Raw genomic sequence first — 21,624 nt, forward strand, 5'->3', positions numbered from 1 at the left:
GGCGTGGTCTGGCCTCGCGGCAGCCTCTACCCCCCGGCCGCCTGCCTTGGCCTGCCAGGGTGCTGGGATTGCAGCCCCTGCCCGGCCGCCGCCCCATCTGGAAGGTGGGGAGCGCCTCTGCCCGGCCGCCCCGTCTGGGAGGTGAGGAGCACCTCTGCCTGGCCGCCCCGTCTGGGAAGTGAGGAGTGCCTCTGCCCGGCCGCCCCGTCTGGGAAGTGAGGAGCGCCTCTGCCCGGCCACCTACCGTCTGGGAAGTGAGGAGCGCCTCTGCCTGGCCGCCCCGTTGGGAAGTGAGGAGCGCCTCTGCCCGGCCACCCATCGTCTGGGAAGTGAGGAGTGCCTCTGCCCGGCCGCCCTGTCTGGGAAGTGAGGAGCGCCTCTGCCCGGCCGCCCCGTCTGGGAAGTGAGGAGCGCCTCTGCCCGGCCACCCATTGTCTGGGAAGTGAGGAGCACCTCTGCCCGGCCTCCCATCGTCTGGGAGGTGAGGAGCACCTCTGCCCGGCCGCTCCGTCCGGGAGGAAGTGAGGAGCGCCTCTGCCCGGCCGCCCCGTCCGGGAAGAAGTGAGGAGCGCCTCTGCCCGGCCGCCCCGCCTGGGAAGAAGTGAACAGCGCCTCTGCCCGGCCACCCCGTCCGGGAAGAAGTGAGGAGCGCCTCTGCCCGGCCGCCCCGTCCGGGAAGAAGTGAGGAGCGCCTCTGCCCGGCCGCCCCCGTCTGGGAAGAAGTGAGGAGCGCCTCTGCCCGGCCGCCCTGTCTGGGAAGTGAGGAGCGCCTCTGCCCGGCCGCCCCGTCCGGGAAGAAATGAGGAGCGCCTCTGCCCGGGCGCCCCATCCGGGAAGAAGTGAGGAGCGCCTCTGCCCGGCCGCCCCATCCGGGAAGAAGTGAGGAGTGCCTCTGCCCGGCCACCCATCGTCTGGGAAGTGAGGAGCGCCTCTGCCCGGCCACCCACCGTCTGGGAAGTGAGGAGCGCCTCTGCCCGGCCGCCCCGTCTGGGAAGTGAGGAGCTCCTCTGCCCGGCCGCCCCGTCTGGGAAGTGAGGAGTGCCTCTGCCCGGCCGCCCCGTCTGGGAAGTGAGCAGCGCCTCTGCCAGGCCACCCCATCCGGGAAGAAGTGAGGAGCGCCTCTGCCCGGCCGCCCCGTCCGGGAAGAAGTGAGGAGCGCCTCTGCCCGGCCGCCCCGCCCGGGAAGAAGTGAGGAGCGCCTCTGCCCGGCCGCCCCGTCCGGGAAGAAGTGAGGAGCGCCTCTGCCCGGCCGCCCCGTCCGGGAAGAAGTGAGAAGCGCCTCTGCCCGGCCGCCCCGTCTGGGAAGTGAGGAGCGCCTCTGCCAGGCCGCCCCGTCCGGGAAGAAATGAGGAGCGCCTCTGCCCGGGCGCCCCGTCCGGGAAGAAGTGAGGAGCGCCTCTGCCCGGCCGCCCCGTCTGGGAAGTGAGGAGCGCCTCTGCCCGGCCACCCACCGTCTGGGAAGTGAGGAGCGCCTCTGCCCGGCCGCCCCGTCTGGGAAGTGAGGAGCGCCTCTGCCCGGCCACCCACCGTCTGGGAAGTGAGGAGCGCCTCTGCCTGGCCGCCCCGTTGGGAAGTGAGGAGCGCCTCTGCCCGGCCACCCATCGTCTGGGAAGTGAGGAGTGCCTCTGCCCGGCCGCCCTGTCTGGGAAGTGAGGAGCGCCTCTGCCCGGCCGCCCCGTCTGGGAAGTGAGGAGCGCCTCTGCCCGGCCACCCATTGTCTGGGAAGTGAGGAGCGCCTCTGCCCGGCCTCCCATCGTCTGGGAGGTGAGGAGCACCTCTGCCCGGCCGCTCCGTCCGGGAGGAAGTGAGGAGCGCCTCTGCCCGGCCGCCCCGTCCGGGAAGAAGTGAGGAGCGCCTCTGCCCGGCCGCCCCGTCCGGGAAGAAGTGAGGAGCGCCTCTGCCCGGCCGCCCCGCCTGGGAAGAAGAGAACAGCGCCTCTGCCCGGCCGCCCCGTCCGGGAAGAAGTGAGGAGCGCCTCTGCCCGGCCGCCCCGTCCGGGAAGAAGTGAGGAGCGCCTCTGCCCGGCCGCCCCCGTCTGGGAAGAAGTGAGGAGCGCCTCTGCCCGGCCGCCCTGTCTGGGAAGTGAGGAGCGCCTCTGCCCGGCCGCCCCGTCCGGGAAGAAATGAGGAGCGCCTCTGCCCGGGCGCCCCATCCGGGAAGAAGTGAGGAGCGCCTCTGCCCGGCCGCCCCATCCGGGAAGAAGTGAGGAGTGCCTCTGCCCGGCCACCCATCGTCTGGGAAGTGAGGAGCGCCTCTGCCCGGCCACCCACCGTCTGGGAAGTGAGGAGCGCCTCTGCCCGGCCGCCCCGTCTGGGAAGTGAGGAGCTCCTCTGCCCGGCCGCCCCGTCTGGGAAGTGAGGAGTGCCTCTGCCCGGCCGCCCCGTCTGGGAAGTGAGCAGCGCCTCTGCCAGGCCACCCCCTCCGGGAAGAAGTGAGGAGCGCCTCTGCCCGGCCGCCCCGTCCGGGAAGAAGTGAGGAGCGCCTCTGCCCGGCCGCCCCGCCCGGGAAGAAGTGAGGAGCGCCTCTGCCCGGCCGCCCCGTCCGGGAAGAAGTGAGGAGCGCCTCTGCCCGGCCGCCCCGTCCGGGAAGAAGTGAGGAGCGCCTCTGCCCGGCCGCCCCGTCTGGGAAGTGAGGAGCGCCTCTGCCAGGCCGCCCCGTCCGGGAAGAAATGAGGAGCGCCTCTGCCCGGGCGCCCCGTCCGGGAAGAAGTGAGGAGCGCCTCTGCCCGGCCGCCCCGTCTGGGAAGTGAGGAGCGCCTCTGCCCGGCCACCCACCGTCTGGGAAGTGAGGAGCGCCTCTGCCCGGCCGCCCCGTCTGGGAAGTGAGGAGCGCCTCTGCCCGGCCACCCACCGTCTGGGAAGTGAGGAGCGCCTCTGCCTGGCCGCCCCGTTGGGAAGTGAGGAGCGCCTCTGCCCGGCCACCCATCGTCTGGGAAGTGAGGAGTGCCTCTGCCCGGCCGCCCTGTCTGGGAAGTGAGGAGCGCCTCTGCCCGGCCGCCCCGTCTGGGAAGTGAGGAGCGCCTCTGCCCGGCCACCCATTGTCTGGGAAGTGAGGAGCACCTCTGCCCGGCCTCCCATCGTCTGGGAGGTGAGGAGCACCTCTGCCCGGCCGCTCCGTCCGGGAGGAAGTGAGGAGCGCCTCTGCCCGGCCGCCCCGTCCGGGAAGAAGTGAGGAGCGCCTCTGCCCGGCCGCCCCGCCTGGGAAGAAGAGAACAGCGCCTCTGCCCGGCCGCCCCGTCCGGGAAGAAGTGAGGAGCGCCTCTGCCCGGCCGCCCCGTCCGGGAAGAAGTGAGGAGCGCCTCTGCCCGGCCGCCCCCGTCTGGGAAGAAGTGAGGAGCGCCTCTGCCCGGCCGCCCTGTCTGGGAAGTGAGGAGCGCCTCTGCCCGGCCGCCCCGTCCGGGAAGAAATGAGGAGCGCCTCTGCCCGGGCGCCCCATCCGGGAAGAAGTGAGGAGCGCCTCTGCCCGGCCGCCCCATCCGGGAAGAAGTGAGGAGTGCCTCTGCCCGGCCACCCATCGTCTGGGAAGTGAGGAGCGCCTCTGCCCGGCCACCCACCGTCTGGGAAGTGAGGAGCGCCTCTGCCCGGCCGCCCCGTCTGGGAAGTGAGGAGCTCCTCTGCCCGGCCGCCCCGTCTGGGAAGTGAGGAGTGCCTCTGCCCGGCCGCCCCATCTGGGAAGTGAGCAGCGCCTCTGCCAGGCCACCCCATCCGGGAAGAAGTGAGGAGCGCCTCTGCCCGGCCGCCCCGTCCGGGAAGAAGTGAGGAGCGCCTCTGCCCGGCCGCCCCGCCCGGGAAGAAGTGAGGAGCGCCTCTGCCCGGCCGCCCCGTCCAGGAAGAAGTGAGGAGCGCCTCTGCCCGGCCGCCCCGTCCGGGAAGAAGTGAGGAGCGCCTCTGCCCGGCCGCCCCGTCTGGGAAGTGAGGAGCGCCTCTGCCCGGCCGCCCCGTCCGGGAAGAAATGAGGAGCGCCTCTGCCCGGGCGCCCCGTCCGGGAAGAAGTGAGGAGCGCCTCTGCCCGGCTGCCCCGTCTGGGAAGTGAGGAGCGCCTCTGCCCGGCCGCCCCGTCCGGGAAGAAATGAGGAGCGCCTCTGCCCGGGCGCCCCGTCCGGGAAGAAGTGAGGAGCGCCTCTGCCCGGCCGCCCCATCTGGGAAGTGAGGAGCGCCTCTGCCCGGCCACCCACCGTCTGGGAAGTGAGGAGCGCCTCTGCCCGGCCACCCACCGTCTGGGAAGTGAGGAGCGCCTCTGCCCGGCCACCCACCGTCTGGGAAGTGAGGAGCGCCTCTGCCCGGCCACCCACCGTCTGGGAAGTGAGGAGCGCCTCTGCCCGGCCACCCACCGTCTGGGAAGTGAGGAGCGCCTCTGCCCGGCCGCCCCGTCTGGGAAGTGAGGAGCGCCTCTGCCCGGCCACCCTGTCTGGGAAGTGAGGAGCGCCTCTGCCCGGCCGCCCCGTCTGGGAAGTGAGGAGCGCCTCTGCCCGGCCTCCCATCGTCTGGGAGGTGAGGAGCGCCTCTGCCCGGCCGCCCCGTCCGGGAGGAAGTGATGAGCGCCTCTGCCCGGCCGCCCCGTCCGGGAGGAAGTGAGGAGCGCCTCTGCCCGGCCGCCCCGTCCGGGAAGAAGTGAGGAGCGCCTCTGCCCGGCCGCCCCGTCCGGGAAGAAGTGAGGAGCGCCTCTGCCCGGCCGCCCCGTCCGGGAAGAAGTGAGGTGCGCCTCTGCCCGGCCGCCCCGTCTGGGAAGTGAGGAGCGCCTCTGCCCGGCCGCCCCGTCCGGGAAGAAATGAGGAGCGCCTCTGCCCGGGCGCCCCATCCGGGAAGAAGTGAGGAGCGCCTCTGCACAGCCACCCATCACCTGGGAAGTGAGGAGCGCCTCTGCCCGGCCACCCACCGCCTGGGAAGTCAGGAGCGCCTCTGCCCGGCCGCCCCGTCCGGGAAGAAGTGAGGAGTGCCTCTGCCCGGCCGCCCCGTCCGGGAAGAAGTGAGGAGCGCCTCTGCCCGGCCGCCCCGTCCGGGAAGTGAGGAGCGCCTCTGCCCGGCCGCCCCGTCCGGGAAGAAGTGAGGAGCACCTCTGCCCGGCCGCCCTGTCGGGAAGAAGTGAGGAGCGCCTCTGCCCGGCCGCCCCGTCCGGGAAGAAGTGAGGAGCGCCTCTGCCTGGCCGCCCCGTCTGGGAGGTGAGGAGCGCCTCTGCCCGGCCACCCATCGTCTGGGAGGTGAGGAGCGCCTCTGCCTGGCCACCCATCGTCTGGGAGGTGAGGAGCGCCTCTGCCCGGCCACCCATCGTCTGGAAAGTGAGGAGCGCCTCTGCCCGGCTGCCCCATCTGGGAAGTGAGGAGCGCCTCTGCCCAGACACCCATCGTCTGGGAGGTGAGGAGCGCCTCTGCCCGGCCGCCCATCGTCTGGGAAGTGAGGAGCGCCTCTGTCCGGCCACCTATCGTCTGGGAAGAAGTGAGGAGCGTCTCTGCCTGGCCGCCCCGTCTGGGAAGTGAGGAGCCCCTCTGCCCGGCCGCCCCGTGTCTGGGTAGAAGTGAGGAGCTCCTCTGCCTGGCCGCTCCGTCTGGGAGGTCTACCACGGAGGCCAGAAGCAATGTGGGGGCTGGACGTGGTGGCTCACGCCTGTGGTCCCGGCACTCTGGGGGGCGAGGTGGGTTGATCACTTCGGGCTAGGAGTTCGAGACCAGTCTGGCCAACTTGGCGAAACATGAAGAATACAACAGACAAACCAACCAACCAACTCAATGACAACAAAACAGGTCTACCCTGGAGTCATACTCTAATTTTTTCTATTTTCCTCCCTTTCTGATCCTTTATCCCACTTTCTTTTTCTTCCTCTTCCTTCTCCCTCTTCTTTGTCAAATAGAGGATTGAGTTATTATCACTGATCCATATAAAGTCCCTCTCTCATTTAACTCCCACCCCCATTTCTATTCCCCGACTTCCCATGTGCAACCTTCCTAATATGTTTGATACGCATCTTTTTGTTTGTATGTATTTTTAGAAAATGTTTATTGTTTTTGTATGCAAAAAAAAAAAAAAAAATGAAATGACTCAAAAAATCGTAAAAGAAGTATTAAGGCAATTTTATATTACGTGGTTAAGAATTCTACTGCACAGTAGTATACAGTAAGTAGGTCATGGCAGACTAACTCTCCCAACAGCTAGAAAAAGGCAGAAAACATAAAAAATTATATTTTTAAAGGCATCAGGCAACTATGGAATCAATAAGGCCTAGACTGATTAAAATTCATAGTAGGAGGGCTGTTCAGAGGTAAGCTGATTTTTTTTCCCCTAAGAGCATTCACCAATTCTGGCCACAGGCTAAGAAAGCAGCAGACTTAGTTTAGGCAGACGCCTGCTGGATCTAAGAAAAATCAGCAAAGCTCTTGGCAGTTACATAGGGTTGAAGAAATAATCAGACTTGAAATGCCTCAACTCCACAGCCAATTTTTCCCACAAGACATTTACTGAACTTAGAAGCTGCAGAAGGGGCTCAAGGGCTCGAAAGCAAACTTCATAAAGGCAAAGTAAAATTTCCTGCATTTGTGAGATGCACAGGTATCCATACTAATTGGAGACCTGATGTGCCTCACACACATAGCCAGTGACAAAGATTCTGTGCTTAGTCAAACTTTAGTCAGGCTCCTGAACCTTCTTCTCTTAGGTCCATCTGTGCATTTCCTTGTAAAATCCAGTTTAGCAAGACCCCTACATTAGATATCTGATTAGGTAGCTCATCCTCCAATCTCCCCTAAGTGATGTCTGATCACCCTGGTCTGTCTTCAGCAAGAATCCTGTTGTTTTAGCCAGAATCCCCATTACCCCGATGTTTCCTCTTAGTAGTTTTCTGTCCATTGACTCCCACACTGCTCCTTGGCTATAAATTCCCACTTGCCCATGCTGAAGAATTGAGCCTAATCTCTCTTTCCCACTGCAAGAACCCACTGCAGTGTTCCCTATATATACTGCGATAGTCCCAAAGAAAGTTTTCCTTACTGTGTTTCAACAAGTATTATTCGATAATTTTTTCTTTAACACCAATGTTACCCTCAAGACATCTGCTGAATTTTGATGTCATATGGGCAAGATGATAATCAAATGCCCATCAATCAACAAGTGGATAAAGAAAACGTGGTATATATATACACCATCGAATATTAGTCACAAAAAGGAGCAAAATAATGGCATTTGCAGCAACCTAGATGGAATTGAAGACTATTATTCTAAGTGAAGTAACTCAGGAATGGAAAACCAAACATCCTATGTTCTCACTCATAATTGGGAGCTAAGCTATGAGAACACAAAGACATAAGAATGACACAATGGACTTTGGGGACTCAGGGAAAAGGGTGGGAGGCAGTGAGGGATAAAAGACTACACATTGGGTACACAGTGTACACCACCTGGGAGATGGGTGCACCAAAATCTCCCCTCTCTTGGGAGTAGGATAAGGAAATCTTACATGATTGGCTGACAACAGAGAAAACAAAAGAGAAACTTCAGAGACCACCCATCAGAAGAAATACATACTATGCAAAAATAGTTTTGAAAAATCATAAAAGGAACTCTTCAGTAATCAAGGAGCAAAACCCCAGCAATCTCTGAGGGCTAGGAGAATTAGATTTCCAAGGTCACCACAACATAATATTCAGACAGTCCAGTTCTCAATGAAAAATTACAACACATAAAAAGAAACAGAAAAGTATGGCCCAGTCATAGAAAATAAAGAATATGGCAGAAACCATCCCTAAGGAAGCCCAGACATTTGAATTATTAGTCTGAGACAATAAATCAACACTCTTAAATATGTTCAATGAGCTAAAGGAGACCATGGGCAAAAAGCTAAAGAAAACCAAGAAAACAATGTCTAAACAAAATGAGAATATCAATAAAAAGGAAAAATTTTTTTAAAGGAACTGAAAAAATTCTGAAGATAAAAAGTACAGTAACTAAAACAAAAAATTCACTACAGAAATTCAACAGCAAATTTGAGCAGACAGAAGAAAAGATAAATGTACTTGAAAATAAGACATTTGAAATTATGCAATCTAAGGAGCAAAAAGAAGAAAGAATAAAGAAAAAAAAACAGAGTCTGGGGGACCTGTGGGGCACCATCAATCACGCCAACATACATAATATAGGAATAGAAGTATGGAGGAAAGAGAAATGGTTGAAAGTGTCAGGAGCCTTAACAAAATCTGTGAATATACAAATCCAAGAAACTCCAAAAAGGATAAACTCAGAGACCCACACTGAGACACGCTAGAATCAAACTGCTGAAACCAAAAGAATTTTGAAAACATTAACAGAGAAGCAGCTTATCAAATATAAGGGTTCCTCAATGACATGGTTTGGCTATGTCCCCAACCAAATTTCATCTTGAATTGTAGTTCCCATAATCCCCGTGTGTCGTGGGAGGGACCTGGTGGGAGGTAACTGAATCACAGAGGTGGTACCCTCATGGGGTTCTCGTGATAATGAGTTCTTATGAGATCTGATGGTATTTTAATAGGTGGCTTTTCTCCCTTTGCTCAGCACTTCTGTCCTGCCACCATGTGAAGAAGGACATGTTTGTTTTCCCTGCTGCCATGACTGTAATTTTCCTGAGGCCTCCCCAGCCATGTAGAACTGTGAGTCAATTAAACCACTTTCCTTTATAAATTACCCAGTCTTGGGCAGTTCTTTATAGCAGCATGAGAATGAACTAATACAGTAAATTGGTACTGCAGAGAGTAGGGTGCTGCTATAAAGATACCCAAAAATGTAGAAGCAACTTTGGAGCTGGGTAACTGGCAGAGGTTGGAACAGTAGACACACACTTAAAAAGGCACATCTCAGGCCCAGTGTGGCAGCTCATGCCTGTAATCCCAGCACTTGAGAAGCCAAGTCAGGATGACCGCCTGAGCCTAGGGGTTTGAGACCAGCCTGGCCAACGCAGTGAGATCACATCTCTACAAAAATTAAACAAAATCAGCCGGGCATGGTGGTGCGTGCCTATAGTCCCAGCTACTAGGGAGGCTGAGGCAGAGGATCACTTAAGCCCAGGAAATCAAGACTGCAGTGAGTCATGATCATGCCACTGCATTTCAGCCTGGGAAACAAAACAGGAATCTGTCTCAAAAAAAAAAAAAAAAAAAAAAAAAAAGGTGGGGGTGGAGGGACATTTCAAATCAATAACCTAAATGTGCACATAAAATAACTAAATAACAAAGAGCAAAGTAATCCCGAAGCTAGCAGAAGAAAGGAAATAATAAAAGAGCAAAATAAAAAGAGAATGGAAAAACAATAAAGAAAATACGATTAAACAAAAATTGTTTTTTCCTGATATGGAGTCTTGCTCTATTGCCCAGGCTGGAGTGCTGTGACAAGATCAAAGCTCATGGTAACCTTGAACTCCTGGGCACAGGTGATCCTCCTGACTCACCCTCCTGAGCAGCTAGGACTACAATCATGTGCCAACTCACCTGGCTAAGTTTAATTTATTTTTTGTAGTGATGGCATTTCACTATGTCACCCAGGCTCCCCTGTAACTCCCTGCCTCAAGCAATTCTCCCGCCTCAGCTTCCCAAAGTGCTGGGATTACAGACATGAGCCATCACATCCAGCCAAAAGTTGACTCTTTGAAAAATCAACAAAACTGATAAACCTCTAGGTAAGTTAAGAAAAAAGGGAGATGATGCAAATCACAAAAATCAGAAAGAACATTACTAGTAATTTTGCATAAATAACAGAGATTATGAGAATACAATAAAGAGTTGTATTCCAACAAATTAGACAAGCCGGATGAAACTGACAAAGTTCTAAAAACATACAATCTACCAAAACTGACCTGAGAACTATAAATCAATATATTGTATGACTATGGATGCAAAAGTCCTCGGCAAATACTTCATACATCGTGACAAAGTGGGATTCATTCACTGAATGCAAGGATGATTCAATACAGGAAAATCAATCAATGAAATACACTACATTAACAGGATGAAGAAAAAATCCACGATTCTCAATTGATGCAAAGGGAGCATTTGACAAAATTTAACACCCTTTAACAATAAAAGCATGCCAGAAACCAAGACAGAAGTAAATAACCTCAACATAATAAAAACCATATATGAAAAACCTAAAGCCAACATTATACTCAATGGTGACAGACTGAAAGCCTTCCCACTAGAACAAGAACAAGATAAGGATACCCACTTTTACCACTTAATTCAACATAGTATTGAAAGTTCCCCCAAGAGCAATTAAACAAGAAAATGAGATAAAGGCATCCAAATCAGGCCACAGAGAAGATGTATAAATAATGCACACAAAAATTATTAGAGCTAATGAAGTTAGCAAAGTTGTACGATATAAAATCAATACACAAAAATCACATATATCCATATAGCATGCATGAGAAAGGTTTCCTGCAGTGTAGCACAGCCACATTGCCAGATCGTGGCCAGACTGCTTCTTTACGTGAGACTTCAATCCACTCGTCCTCATGGGGTAGTGGGTCTTCCCAGCTGGGGTCTTGAGCCACCCCCAATTAGACAGAGCTCTAATTTCCCCCCAGGACGGAGTGTACCCAAGTAGGGGGGTAGGCTGCCACACTGGCGTTCAGGCTTCTCAATCAGTCCAGCCTGTGGGTCCTGGAGAGCCCATACCGAATGGGGGCTGAAGGAATCCCCAACACAGCACACCTGCTGCAGCCACACTGCTTCTTTAAGTGGGTCCCTGATCCCGTTCCTCCTGACTGGGCGACATCTCCCAACAGAGGTCTCCAGCTACCTCCTCCAGGCACATCTGAGCCAGCAACAGGTCAGTACCCCCCTGTGAAGGAGCTTCCAAGGAAGAAGGAGGCTGCCATCTTTGCTGTTTTGCAGCCCTCCCTGGTGATACCTCCAGGTACAGGAAAAATCGAGGCAACCAGGGTCTGGAGTGGACCCCCACAAATGGCAGCAGTTCTATGGAAGAGTGGCCTGTTAAAAGAAAAACAAACAGAAAACAACAACATCAACAAAAAAGACCCTACAAAAAAACCCCATTCAAAGGTCACCAACCTCAAAGATCAAAGGTAGATAAGCCCACAAAGATGAGGAATAAATCAATGCAAAAACGCTAAAAACTCAAAAAACCAGAGTGCCTATTCTCCTCCAAGTGACCACAACACCTCTCCAGCAAGGGCTCAGAACTGGGCTGAGGCTGAGAAAGCTGAATGACAGAAGTAGGCTTCGGAAGGTGGGTAACAACGAACTTCGCTGAGCTAAAGGAGCAAGTTGTAACCCAATGCAAAGAAGCTAAGAAACATGACAAAACAATACAGGACGTGCCAAGTTCTTAGAGACCTTCAAAGAGACTTAGACTCCCACACAATAATAATGGGAGACTTTAACACACCACTGACAATGTGAGAGATGAGGAGCCAGTTGAGAGAGGAACGTAACCGACCTATCAGAGCTGAGAAACACACTACAAGATCAACAAAGACAAAGGTCATTACATAATGATAAAGGGTTCAATTCAACAAGAAGAGCTAAATGTCCTAAATATATATGCTCCCAATATAGGAACACCCAGATTCACAAAGCAAGTTCTTAGGGACCTGAGAGAGACTTAGACTCCCACGCAATAATAGTGGGAGACTTTAACACACCACTGACAATACCAGGAGGAGCCAGTTTAGACAGGAACACAACCGACCTGTTAGAGCTCAGAAACACACTACAAGAACTTCACAATGCAATCACAAGTATTAATAGCAGAATAGACCAAGTGGACAAAGGAATCTCAGAGCTTGAAGACTATCTTGCTGAAATAAGATAGGCGGACAAGAATAGAGAAAAAAGAATGAAAATGAACAAAACCTCCGAGAAATGTGGGATTATGTAAATAAACTAAACCTACGACCGATTGGGGTACCTGAAAGAGATGGAGAGAATGGAACCAAGCTGGAAAACATATTTCAGGATATGATCCAGGAGAACTTCCCCAACCTAGGAAGACAGGCCAACATTCAAATTCAGGAAATGCAGAGAACCTCAGTAAGATATTCCCTGAGAAGATCAACCCCAAGACACATAAACATCAGATTCCGCAAGGTCGAAATGAAAGAAAAATGTTGAGGGCAGTCAGACAGAAAGACCAGGTCACCTACAAAGGGGAGGCCCATCAGACTAACAGTAGACCTCTCAGTGAAAACCCTAAAAGCCAGAAGAGATTGGGGCCAATATTAAACATTTTTTTTTTTTTGACAGAGTCTCGCTTTGTTGCCAGGCTGGAGTGCAGTGGTGCGATCTCAGCTCACTGCAATCTCTGCCTTCTGGGTTTAAGTGATTCTCCTGCCTCAGTCTCCCAAGTAGCTGGAACTACAGGTGCACGCCACAACACTCAGCTAATTATTTTTGTATTTTTAGTAAAGACGGGGTTTTTCACAATGTTGGCCAGGACGGTCTCGATCTTTTGACCTCGTGATCCGCCCGCCTCAGCCTCCCAAAGTGCTGGGATTACAGGTGTGAGCCACCGTGCCTGGCCGATATTAAACATTCTTAAAGAGCCGGGCACGGTGGCTCACGCCTGTAATCCTAGCACTTTGGGAGGCCGAGGCGGGCAGATCATGAGGTCAGGAGATCGAGACCATCCTGGCTAACACAGTGAAACCCCGTTTCTACTAGAAGTACAAAAAATGAGCCGGGCATGGTGGCAGGCGCCTGTAGCTCCAGCTACTCGGGAGGCTGAGGCAGGAGAATGGCCTGAACCCGGGAGGCAGAGCTTGCAGTGAGCCGAGATTGCCCCACTGTACTCCAGCCTGGGCTACAGAGCAAGACTCTATCTCAAAAAAAAAAAAAAAACCATTCTTAAAGAAAAGAATTTCTAACCCAGAATTTCATTTCTGGCAAAATTAAGCTTCATAAGCAAAGGAGAAATAAGATCCTGTTTAGAGAAGCAAATGCTGAGGGAATTCGTAACCATCAGACCTGCTTTGCAAGAGCTTCTGAAGGAAGCACTAAATATGGAAAGGAAAAACCATTACCAGCCACTACAAAAACACACTGAAGTAAACAGATCAGTGACACTATGAAGCAACCACATGAGTCTGCAAAATAACCAACTAGTACCTTGATGACAGGATCAAATCCAAACATAACAATACTAACCTTAAATGTAAATGGGCTAAATGCTCCAATTAAAAGACACAGAATGGCAAGCTAAAGAAAGAACCAAGACCCAGCAGTATGCTGTCTTCAAAAGACCCATATCATGTGCAAAGACACACATCCCAAAATAAAGGGATGGAGGAAAATTTACCAAGCAAATGGAAAACAGAAAGAACCACGGATTACAATCCCAGTTTCTCACAAAACAGACTTTAAATGAAAAAAGATAAAAAAGGCAAAGGGCATTACATAAAGAGTTCAATTTAACAAGAGCCAAATATCCTCAATATATACACACACAGTATAGGAACACCCAGATTCATAAAGCAAGTTCTTAGAGACCTTCAAAAAGACTTAGACTCCCACACAATAATAGTAGCAGACTTAACACACCATTGACAATATTAGGCACATCACCAAGACAGAAAATTAACAAAGATATTCATGATCTGAACTTAGCTCTAGATCAAGTGGACCTGATAGATATCTACAGAACTCTCCACCTAAAACAACAGAAAATAATTATTCTCATCATCACACGGCACTTACTCTAAAATTGATCACATAAGTGGAAGTAAAACACTCTTCGGCAAATGCAAAAGAACTGAAATGATAACAGTCTCTCAGACCACAACACTCAAAAAAATTCACTCAAAAGAATTAAGAAAGTCACTCAAAACCACACAACTACATGGAAATTGAACAGCCTGCTCCTGAGTGACTTGAGTAAATAATGAAATGAAGGCAGAAATCAAGAAGTCCTTTGAAACTAATGAGAACAAAGAGAAAATGTACCAGAATCTCTGGGATGCAGCTAAAGCAGTGTTAAGAGGGAAATTTATAGCACTACATGCCCACATCAAAAAGCTACAAAGATCTCAAGTTAACAACCTAACACCACAACTAAGAGAACTAGAGAAACAAGAACAAACCCAAAAGCTAGCAGAAGACAAGAAATAACCAAGATCACAGCAGAATTGAAGGAGATAGAGACATGAAAAACCATTCAAACGATCAATGAATACAAGAGCTGGGTATTTGAAAAAATTAATAAAATAGATAGACCGCCAGCTAGATTAATAGAGAAGAAAAGAGAAGATTTAAATAAACACAATCAGAAATGATAAACGGGATATCATCCTGACCCCACAGAAATACAAACAATCATCGGAAAATACTATAAACACATCAATGCACATTAAACAGAAAATCTAGAAGAAATTGATACATTCCTGGACACATACACCCTCCCTAAGACTGAACCAGGAAGAAACTGAATCTCTGAATAGACCAATAATGAGTCCTGAAATTGAGAAGTAATAAAGAGCCTAGCAACCAAAAAAAAGAAGCCCAGGACAGATTCACAGCTGAATTCTACCAGAGGTACAAAGAAGAGCTGGTACCATTTCTACTGAAACTATTCCAAAACAATTGAAAAAGAAGGGATTCCCCCTTAATTCATTGTATGAGGCCAGCATCATCTTGATACCAAAACCTGGCAGAGACGAAACAAAAAAAAGAAAACTTCAGGCCAATATGCTTGATGAACATCAATGCAAAAATTCTCCACAAAATACTAGCAAATATCCAGCAGCCTCAAAAAGTTTATCCATCATGTCCAAGGAGACTTCATTCCTGGAATGCAAGACTGGCTCAACATATACAATTCAATAAATGTGATTCATCACATAAACAGAACTAAACACAAAAACCACATGATTATCTCAATAGATGCGGAAAAGGTCTTTGATGAAATTCAACATCCCTTCAGGTTAAAAACTCTCAATAAACCAGATATTGAAGGAACATACTTCAAAATAATAAGAGCCATATATGACAAACCCACAGCCAATATCATAATGAATGGACAAAAGCTGGAAGCATTCGCCTTGAAAAAAGGCACAAGACAAGAATGCCCTCTCTCACCAGTCCTATTCAACATAGTATTGGCAGTTCTGGCCAGAGCAATCAGGCAAGAGAAAGAAATGAACGGTATTCAAATAGGAAGAGAGACAATTAAACTATCTTTGTTTGCAGATGACATGATCCTATATTAGAAAACCCCATCGCCTCAGCCCAAAAGCTTCGTAAGCTGATAAACAACTTCAGCAAAGTCTAAGGATAGAAAATTAATGCGCAAAAATCATTAGCATTCTTATACATCAACAGGCAAGCAGACAGCCAAATTATGAATGAACTCCCATTCACAATTGTCACAAATGAATAAAACACCTAGCAATACAGCTAACAAGGGAGGTGAAGAACCTCTTCAAGGGGAACTACAAATCAACGTTCAAACAAATGAGAGATGACACGAACAAATGGAAAAACATTCCATGTTCATGGCTAGGAAGAGTCAATATTGTGAAAATGGTTATACTGCCCAAAGTAATTTACAGATTCAATGCTATTTCCATTAAACTACCACTGACATTCTTCATGGAATTAGAAAAAAACTATTTTAAAATTCATATGGAACCAACAAAGAGTCCGAATAGCCAAGGCAATCAAAGCAAAAGGAACAAGGCCAGAGGCATAATGCTACCCGACTTAAAACTGTAATACAGGGCTGCAGTAACCAAAACAGCATGGTACTGGCACAAGAATAAACACATAGACCATTGTAACAGAAAAGAGAACCCAGAAACAAGAACACACACCTACACCATCTGATCTTCACAAACCTGACAAACACAAGCAATGGGGAAAGGATTCCCCATGTAATATATGGTGCTGGGAGTACTGGCTAGCTATATGCAGAAAATTGAAACTGGACCCCTTCCTTACACCCTAAAGAAAAATCAACTCAAGGTTGATTAAAGATTTAATGTAAAACCCAGGAAGAAAATCTAGACAATACCATCTGGGACACAGGCACAGGCAAAGATTTCACAACAAGGATGACAAAAGCAATTGCAATAAAAGCAAAAATTGACAAATGAGATCTAACCAAACTGAAGAGCTTCTGCACAGCAACAGAAGCTATCATCGGAGTCAACAGATAACCTACAGAATGGAAGCAAATTTTTGGAATCTATCAATCTGACAAAGTTCTAACATCCAGCATCTACAATGAACTTAATAACTTACAAGAAAAAAAAAAATCCCATTAAGAAGTGGGCAAAGGACATGAACACACACTTCTCAAAAGAAGACATAAATGTGTCCAATAAATATATTTTAAAAAGCTCAACATCACTGATTATTAGAGAAATTCAAATCAAAACCACAGTGAGATACCATCTCACACAAGCCAGAATGGCTATTACTAAAAAATCATAAAACAACAGATGCTGGTTAGGTTGTAGAGAAAAAGGAATGCTTTTACACTGTTGGTGGGAGTGGAAATTAGTTCAACCATTATGGAAGACAGTAGGCAATTCCTCAAAGACCTAGACGCAGAAATACTATTTGACCCAACAATCTCATTACTGGGTATACCCCCCAAAATATAAATCATTCTATTACAAACATTCATGCATGCATATATTCACTGCAGCACTATTCACAATAGCAAAGACATCGAATCAAGCTGAATGCCCACCGATGATAGACTGAATAAAAGAAATGTGGTACATATACACCACGGAATACTATGCAGCCATAAAAAGGAACAAGATCATGTCCTTTGCAGGGACATGGTTGGAGCTGGAAACCATTATCCTCAGCAAACTAACGCAGGAACAGAAAATCAAATACTACGTTTTCGCTTATAAGTGGGAGCTGAATGATGAGAACATATGGACACATGGGGGAAACAACATACAATGGGGCCTGCTGGAGGACGGAGGGGCAGGGCACAGGATGAGGGAGAGCATCAGGAAGAATAGCTAATGGATGCTGGGCTTAATACCTAGGTGATGGCATAATCTGCGCAAGGAAACCACCATAGCACACGTTTACCTATGTAACAAACCCGCACACCCTACACACGTATCCTGAAGTTAAAAAGTTGGAAAAAAAAATCAGATATATGTCTACACACTTACAATGAACAACCGAAAAGGAAACTTAAAAACAATTCCATTTACAATAGCATCAAAAAGAAATTTAAAACTTAAGAATAAATTAAATGAAGCAGGAAAAAGACTTCCATACTGAACACCAGAAAACACTGCTTACAGAAATTAAAGGTCTAAAGAATTGATAAGACATTGCATGTTCATGGGTTGGAAGACTTAAATTAATGCTTCCCAAAGAGAACTACAGATTCAACACAGTCTCTACCAAATTCCCAATGGTATTTTTTACAGAAATAGAAAACCAATTCAAAAAGTCATATAGCATCTTAGGGACTGGCTCAGAATAGTCAAAACTATAGATGATACTGAACTTATGATGGTTCAACTTACGACATTATGATGGATGTTTGGGGCTGTTAAATTTTTGACTTATGGTATTTTCAACTTACAAGGGGTTGACAATGAGTTGACATGACTTATATCCTGCAATACAACAATAAAATTGGAGGATTCCACTTCCTAATTTCAAAAGTTACTACAAAGCCACAGTAATTTAAAAACTGTGGTACTGGAATAAGGACAGACATACAGAACAATGAAACAGAATGGAGCATCCAGAAATAACCCCAAATACCAATGGCCAATTGATTTTCAACAAGAGTACCAAGACCATTCAATGGGAAAAGAATAGTTCTTTAACATACTGTACTGTAACATTTAACATAAAGTACAACTTTTTTTGGTAATACACATCCACTAACGAGAATTAGATTCTTTTTGTGGAAATAACATTTTTGGTAAACTGGGGTTTAAAGTACTTTTCTCTATCATCAAAACTGAGTGCAAATTTTCATCTATTAATGCTGGTCCTTAATGAGATTTTACATATTTCATATTTGAAAACGTTTTCTAATACAGCAAAAGCTATTTTCCAAAGTTATTTAGTGTCTGTTAAGTGGTAGAGGCTGGTCCTTCAAATAAAGGAAAAAAAAAAAGTCAGTCTCAGTAAAAAAAAGTTTCCAATAAACCTTTATCACTATCCAAGCCATAACAGCTGTGGAGTAGGGCAATTCAAGATATTCCTGCTTCCATCTCTGAAAAAAACTTACACTAACCATAGGTTTTAAAAGCCTTATATTTTCACAAACTTTGTCAATCTGTCCAACTAAGTCTTTTGCTGCTCCATGTGGATTTTTACTACTATCAATTAATACAACTTTGTAGATTCTACTTTGGGTTGTACTGAATTAGTATTTTCTCAACTCCTTTGAGAAATGTTTTCATCTGGAATTGTTCCGCAGGCCATTCAGAGTAATTCTTAGTCAATTCATACTTCACATGGACCACTGAAATTTACAACTGAGCAGTATTATAACATCTGTCAATTCATCAAAAACCAAGCAAACCTACTTTTACTGCACTTTCATTTTCATATTTTACTTTTGTGAAGGCATTTTGTGGTGAACTGTTCTGTGCTAAATCTTTTAATTCTTCTAACTTAACCTTCAGTACATTCCGATAAGTGCTTAGTCTAGTGATGTCAGCTTATATTCTTTTGGCATAGCTATAGTGCCATTGAATAAGAAATACAATATTTTGCCATCTAATTCAATAATAAAATAAACCACACTCCAGTGTGCTTTAAAAACAAAACGAAGTCTTTTTCTCTTCTTTGGTTCTTTTGACATGAGTACGTACTAGAAAAAAAATAATATAAAATGTCACAGAATGGAATATGTGTACACTTGAAATGTTATGAAGTTTTAACTGTGTTACTATACAGCAAATTGAACAGAAGAGCAAAGCAATGAGAGCACCACATACACTTGCTGTAAGAACTTCAACTCAATCTGCTATTGTGGCTTGAAAGAAATTACAGACAATATGTAAATCAGTGAGGATTTTCATGACCCAGTAAAATTTTAGTTACGGACACTGAAATTGAAGTATCACATAATTTTCAACTGTAGCAAATATTCTTCTTTGACTTGTTTTGATTATTTAAATATGTAAAAACTATCCTCTTACATTATGGTCTGTGTACAAACAGGCACCAGGGCATATTTGGTACATGGTCAGTCATCTGCAAACTCCTGCTATAGGAAGCATAGAACAGTATTTTTGATCATATGGAACATTTCAGATTATTAACCTAGTCAGTGTTATATAAGTATGGACTAGAAAGGGACCAACGCAAAGAGATAAGTTAGCTATAAGGATACAGTAAACGGAAGCTGAGTAGCTAAGTTTATACCTTATCTCTCTAATATACACTACCCATGTAACCTTGGATAAGACAATTTTTCAGATCCTCAATTTACACATCCATTATGAAGAATAATATCTACTTCAAAGCACTTATCTAAAGATTAAATGGGATGATCCATGTAAACTGATCACAATTGTACTCATAAGATAGGAGGTGCTCAATAATGTTAATTAACCACATATATTACTGCTAATGCACATTAAGTCATAATGACAGCCTTAGACAGTGATAAAACACGAACTGAAAAGGTAAAATTAAACATATCTAGGCACGTTTAATAGAACAAAAGAAAAAAGGAGAAACAGATCCAAATGGATATGAAAATTTTAGTATGACATATGCACATAAGGCTTATTATTTTCTGGAATATCTTTTGGAATGGAAGGGAGGACTTTAAATATAAATTCAAGAATACCATGTGAATATGTTTTAAAAAACTAGGTAAGACTTCAAGGACAAAACAGTAAAGTGTGAACAACAAACAGAAAAGGATATAGGTGCTATGTTTAGGGATGGAAGGAAGCAGCAGAGTCAAAACAAGCTATAGTAGGAGTAACACGCACAGAATAATTAGTAAAGCAGTTAGACTTCAAGGGCAAAACAGTAAAGTGAGAACAACAAACAGAAAAGGATACAGGTGCCATGTTTAGGAATACAGGTGCTTTGTTAAGGAAGTAGCAGAGTCAAAAGAGAAGCTATCGTAGGAGTAATCCACACAGAATAATCAGTAGAGCAATTCTTCTCAGAATAAAATAAATGCTTATGAGTGTAAAAGCCTGAAAGAAAGTCATCTAAGAGAATCAAATTTAAATGCGATGTAATGATTTCATAAGAAAACACTATTTGGCAGTAAAATCTACTTACTGATACAGCTATCATGGTACTATCTGGCCTCCATTCAGCTTGCTTGTAGGATCCAAACTGAGTAGATGATTTTGCAGGCTCCTTGTAGGTTACAATTAACACACTAGGCTGTGTGATTAAAAAAAAAAAGTTGTATTTTTTATCAATATCTCATAAAAATACATACAAATAAAATTTAAGATAACATATACAGTATTCAAAGTATTTTTAGAGTAAAATAAAAGACAACATTGATATTAAACTATTGGCTTTCAACATTCCAAGCATATCAACCAAAACAAAGACCCAAACCTAGGCCTGTATTATTAAAGAAACTGAATTAATAATAATCACCCAAAACAGAAAGAACCAGGACTAAATGTGTTCATAGGTGAAGTCTAATGAACATTTAAGGGAGAAATTACACAAAGCCTTCCACAAGATAGAAGCAGGAGTCTTCCTAATTTTGAGTCCAGCATTCCCTTAATACCAAAATCAGAAAAGGATATTACATGAAAAGAAAACTACAGGCCAGGCTCGGTGGCTCACGCCTGTAATCCCAGCACTCTAGGAGGCCACAGTGAGTAGATCACGAGGTCAGGAGATGGAGACCATCCTGGCTCACACAGTGAAACCCCGTTTCTACTAAAAATACAAAAAAATTAGCCAGGCGTGGTGGCAGGCACCTGTAGTCCCAGCTACTTGGGAGGCTGAGGCAGGAGAATGGCGTGAACCTGGGAGGTGGAGCTTGCAGTGAGCGGAGATCATGACACTGCACGCCAGCCTGGGTGACAAAGCAAGACTCTGTCTCAAAAAAAAAAAAAAAAAAAAAAACCACTACAGATCAACATCTCTTATGAACACAGATATAAAACCTCTCAACAAAATATTAGCAAATCAAATCCAACAAGGTATTAAAAAAAATTAAACACCATAACCAAATACGACATACCCCAGGTATGCAAGCCTGGTTCAACATTCAAAACTCAATTAATAAAATCCACAACATCAACAGGCTACAGAAAAATCACATGATTATTTCAATAAATGCAGAAAAAGCACTTAACAAATCTAACAACCAAGATAAAAACGCTGAGCAAGGCTGGGCGCCATGGCTCATGCCTGTAATCCCAGCACTTTGGGAGGCTGAGGCTGGCGGATCACCTGAGGTCAGGAGTTTGCGACCAGCCTGGCCAATATGGTGAAACCCTGTCTCTACTAAAAATATAAAAATTAGCTGGATATGATGGCAGGCGCCTATAATCCCAGGTATTCGGGAGGCTGAGGCAGGAGAATCACTTGAACCTGGGAGGTGGAGGTTGCAGTGAGCTGAGATTGCGAGACTGCACTCCAGCCTGGGCAAAACAGCAAGAGTTGGTCTCCATAAAACAAAACAAACGAACAAAAAACACTGAGCAAACTACAGAACA

At 47.5% G+C, this 21,624-nt stretch overlaps 1 protein-coding gene across 8 annotated transcripts in view; it reads right to left on the reverse strand.

Annotated features, from left to right (window-relative positions):
- Positions 1 to 21,624, reverse strand: part of RIC1 (RIC1 homolog, RAB6A GEF complex partner 1) — a 154,779-nt gene that overhangs the window by 100,454 nt on the left and 32,701 nt on the right. For 5 of the 8 annotated variants that reach the window (XR_008660246.2, XR_008660244.2, XM_055294302.2 and 2 more), the window contains exon 2: positions 20,216 to 20,323. Coding sequence is in view for 3 of the 8 variants with exons in the window: in XM_055294302.2 (XP_055150277.1) it covers positions 20,216 to 20,323 (108 nt within the window). In the remaining 5 variants the exon portion in view is untranslated. Of the gene's footprint in view, positions 1 to 10,666; positions 10,946 to 20,215; positions 20,324 to 21,624 lie in introns of those variants that run through there. The other 3 variants (XM_063609176.1, XM_063609175.1, XM_063609177.1) reach the window with 2 other exon arrangements.

Source organism: Symphalangus syndactylus, chromosome 9 (genome assembly GCF_028878055.3).
Source record: "Symphalangus syndactylus isolate Jambi chromosome 9, NHGRI_mSymSyn1-v2.1_pri, whole genome shotgun sequence".
In the NCBI taxonomy this organism is placed as follows: domain Eukaryota; kingdom Metazoa; phylum Chordata; class Mammalia; order Primates; family Hylobatidae; genus Symphalangus; species Symphalangus syndactylus.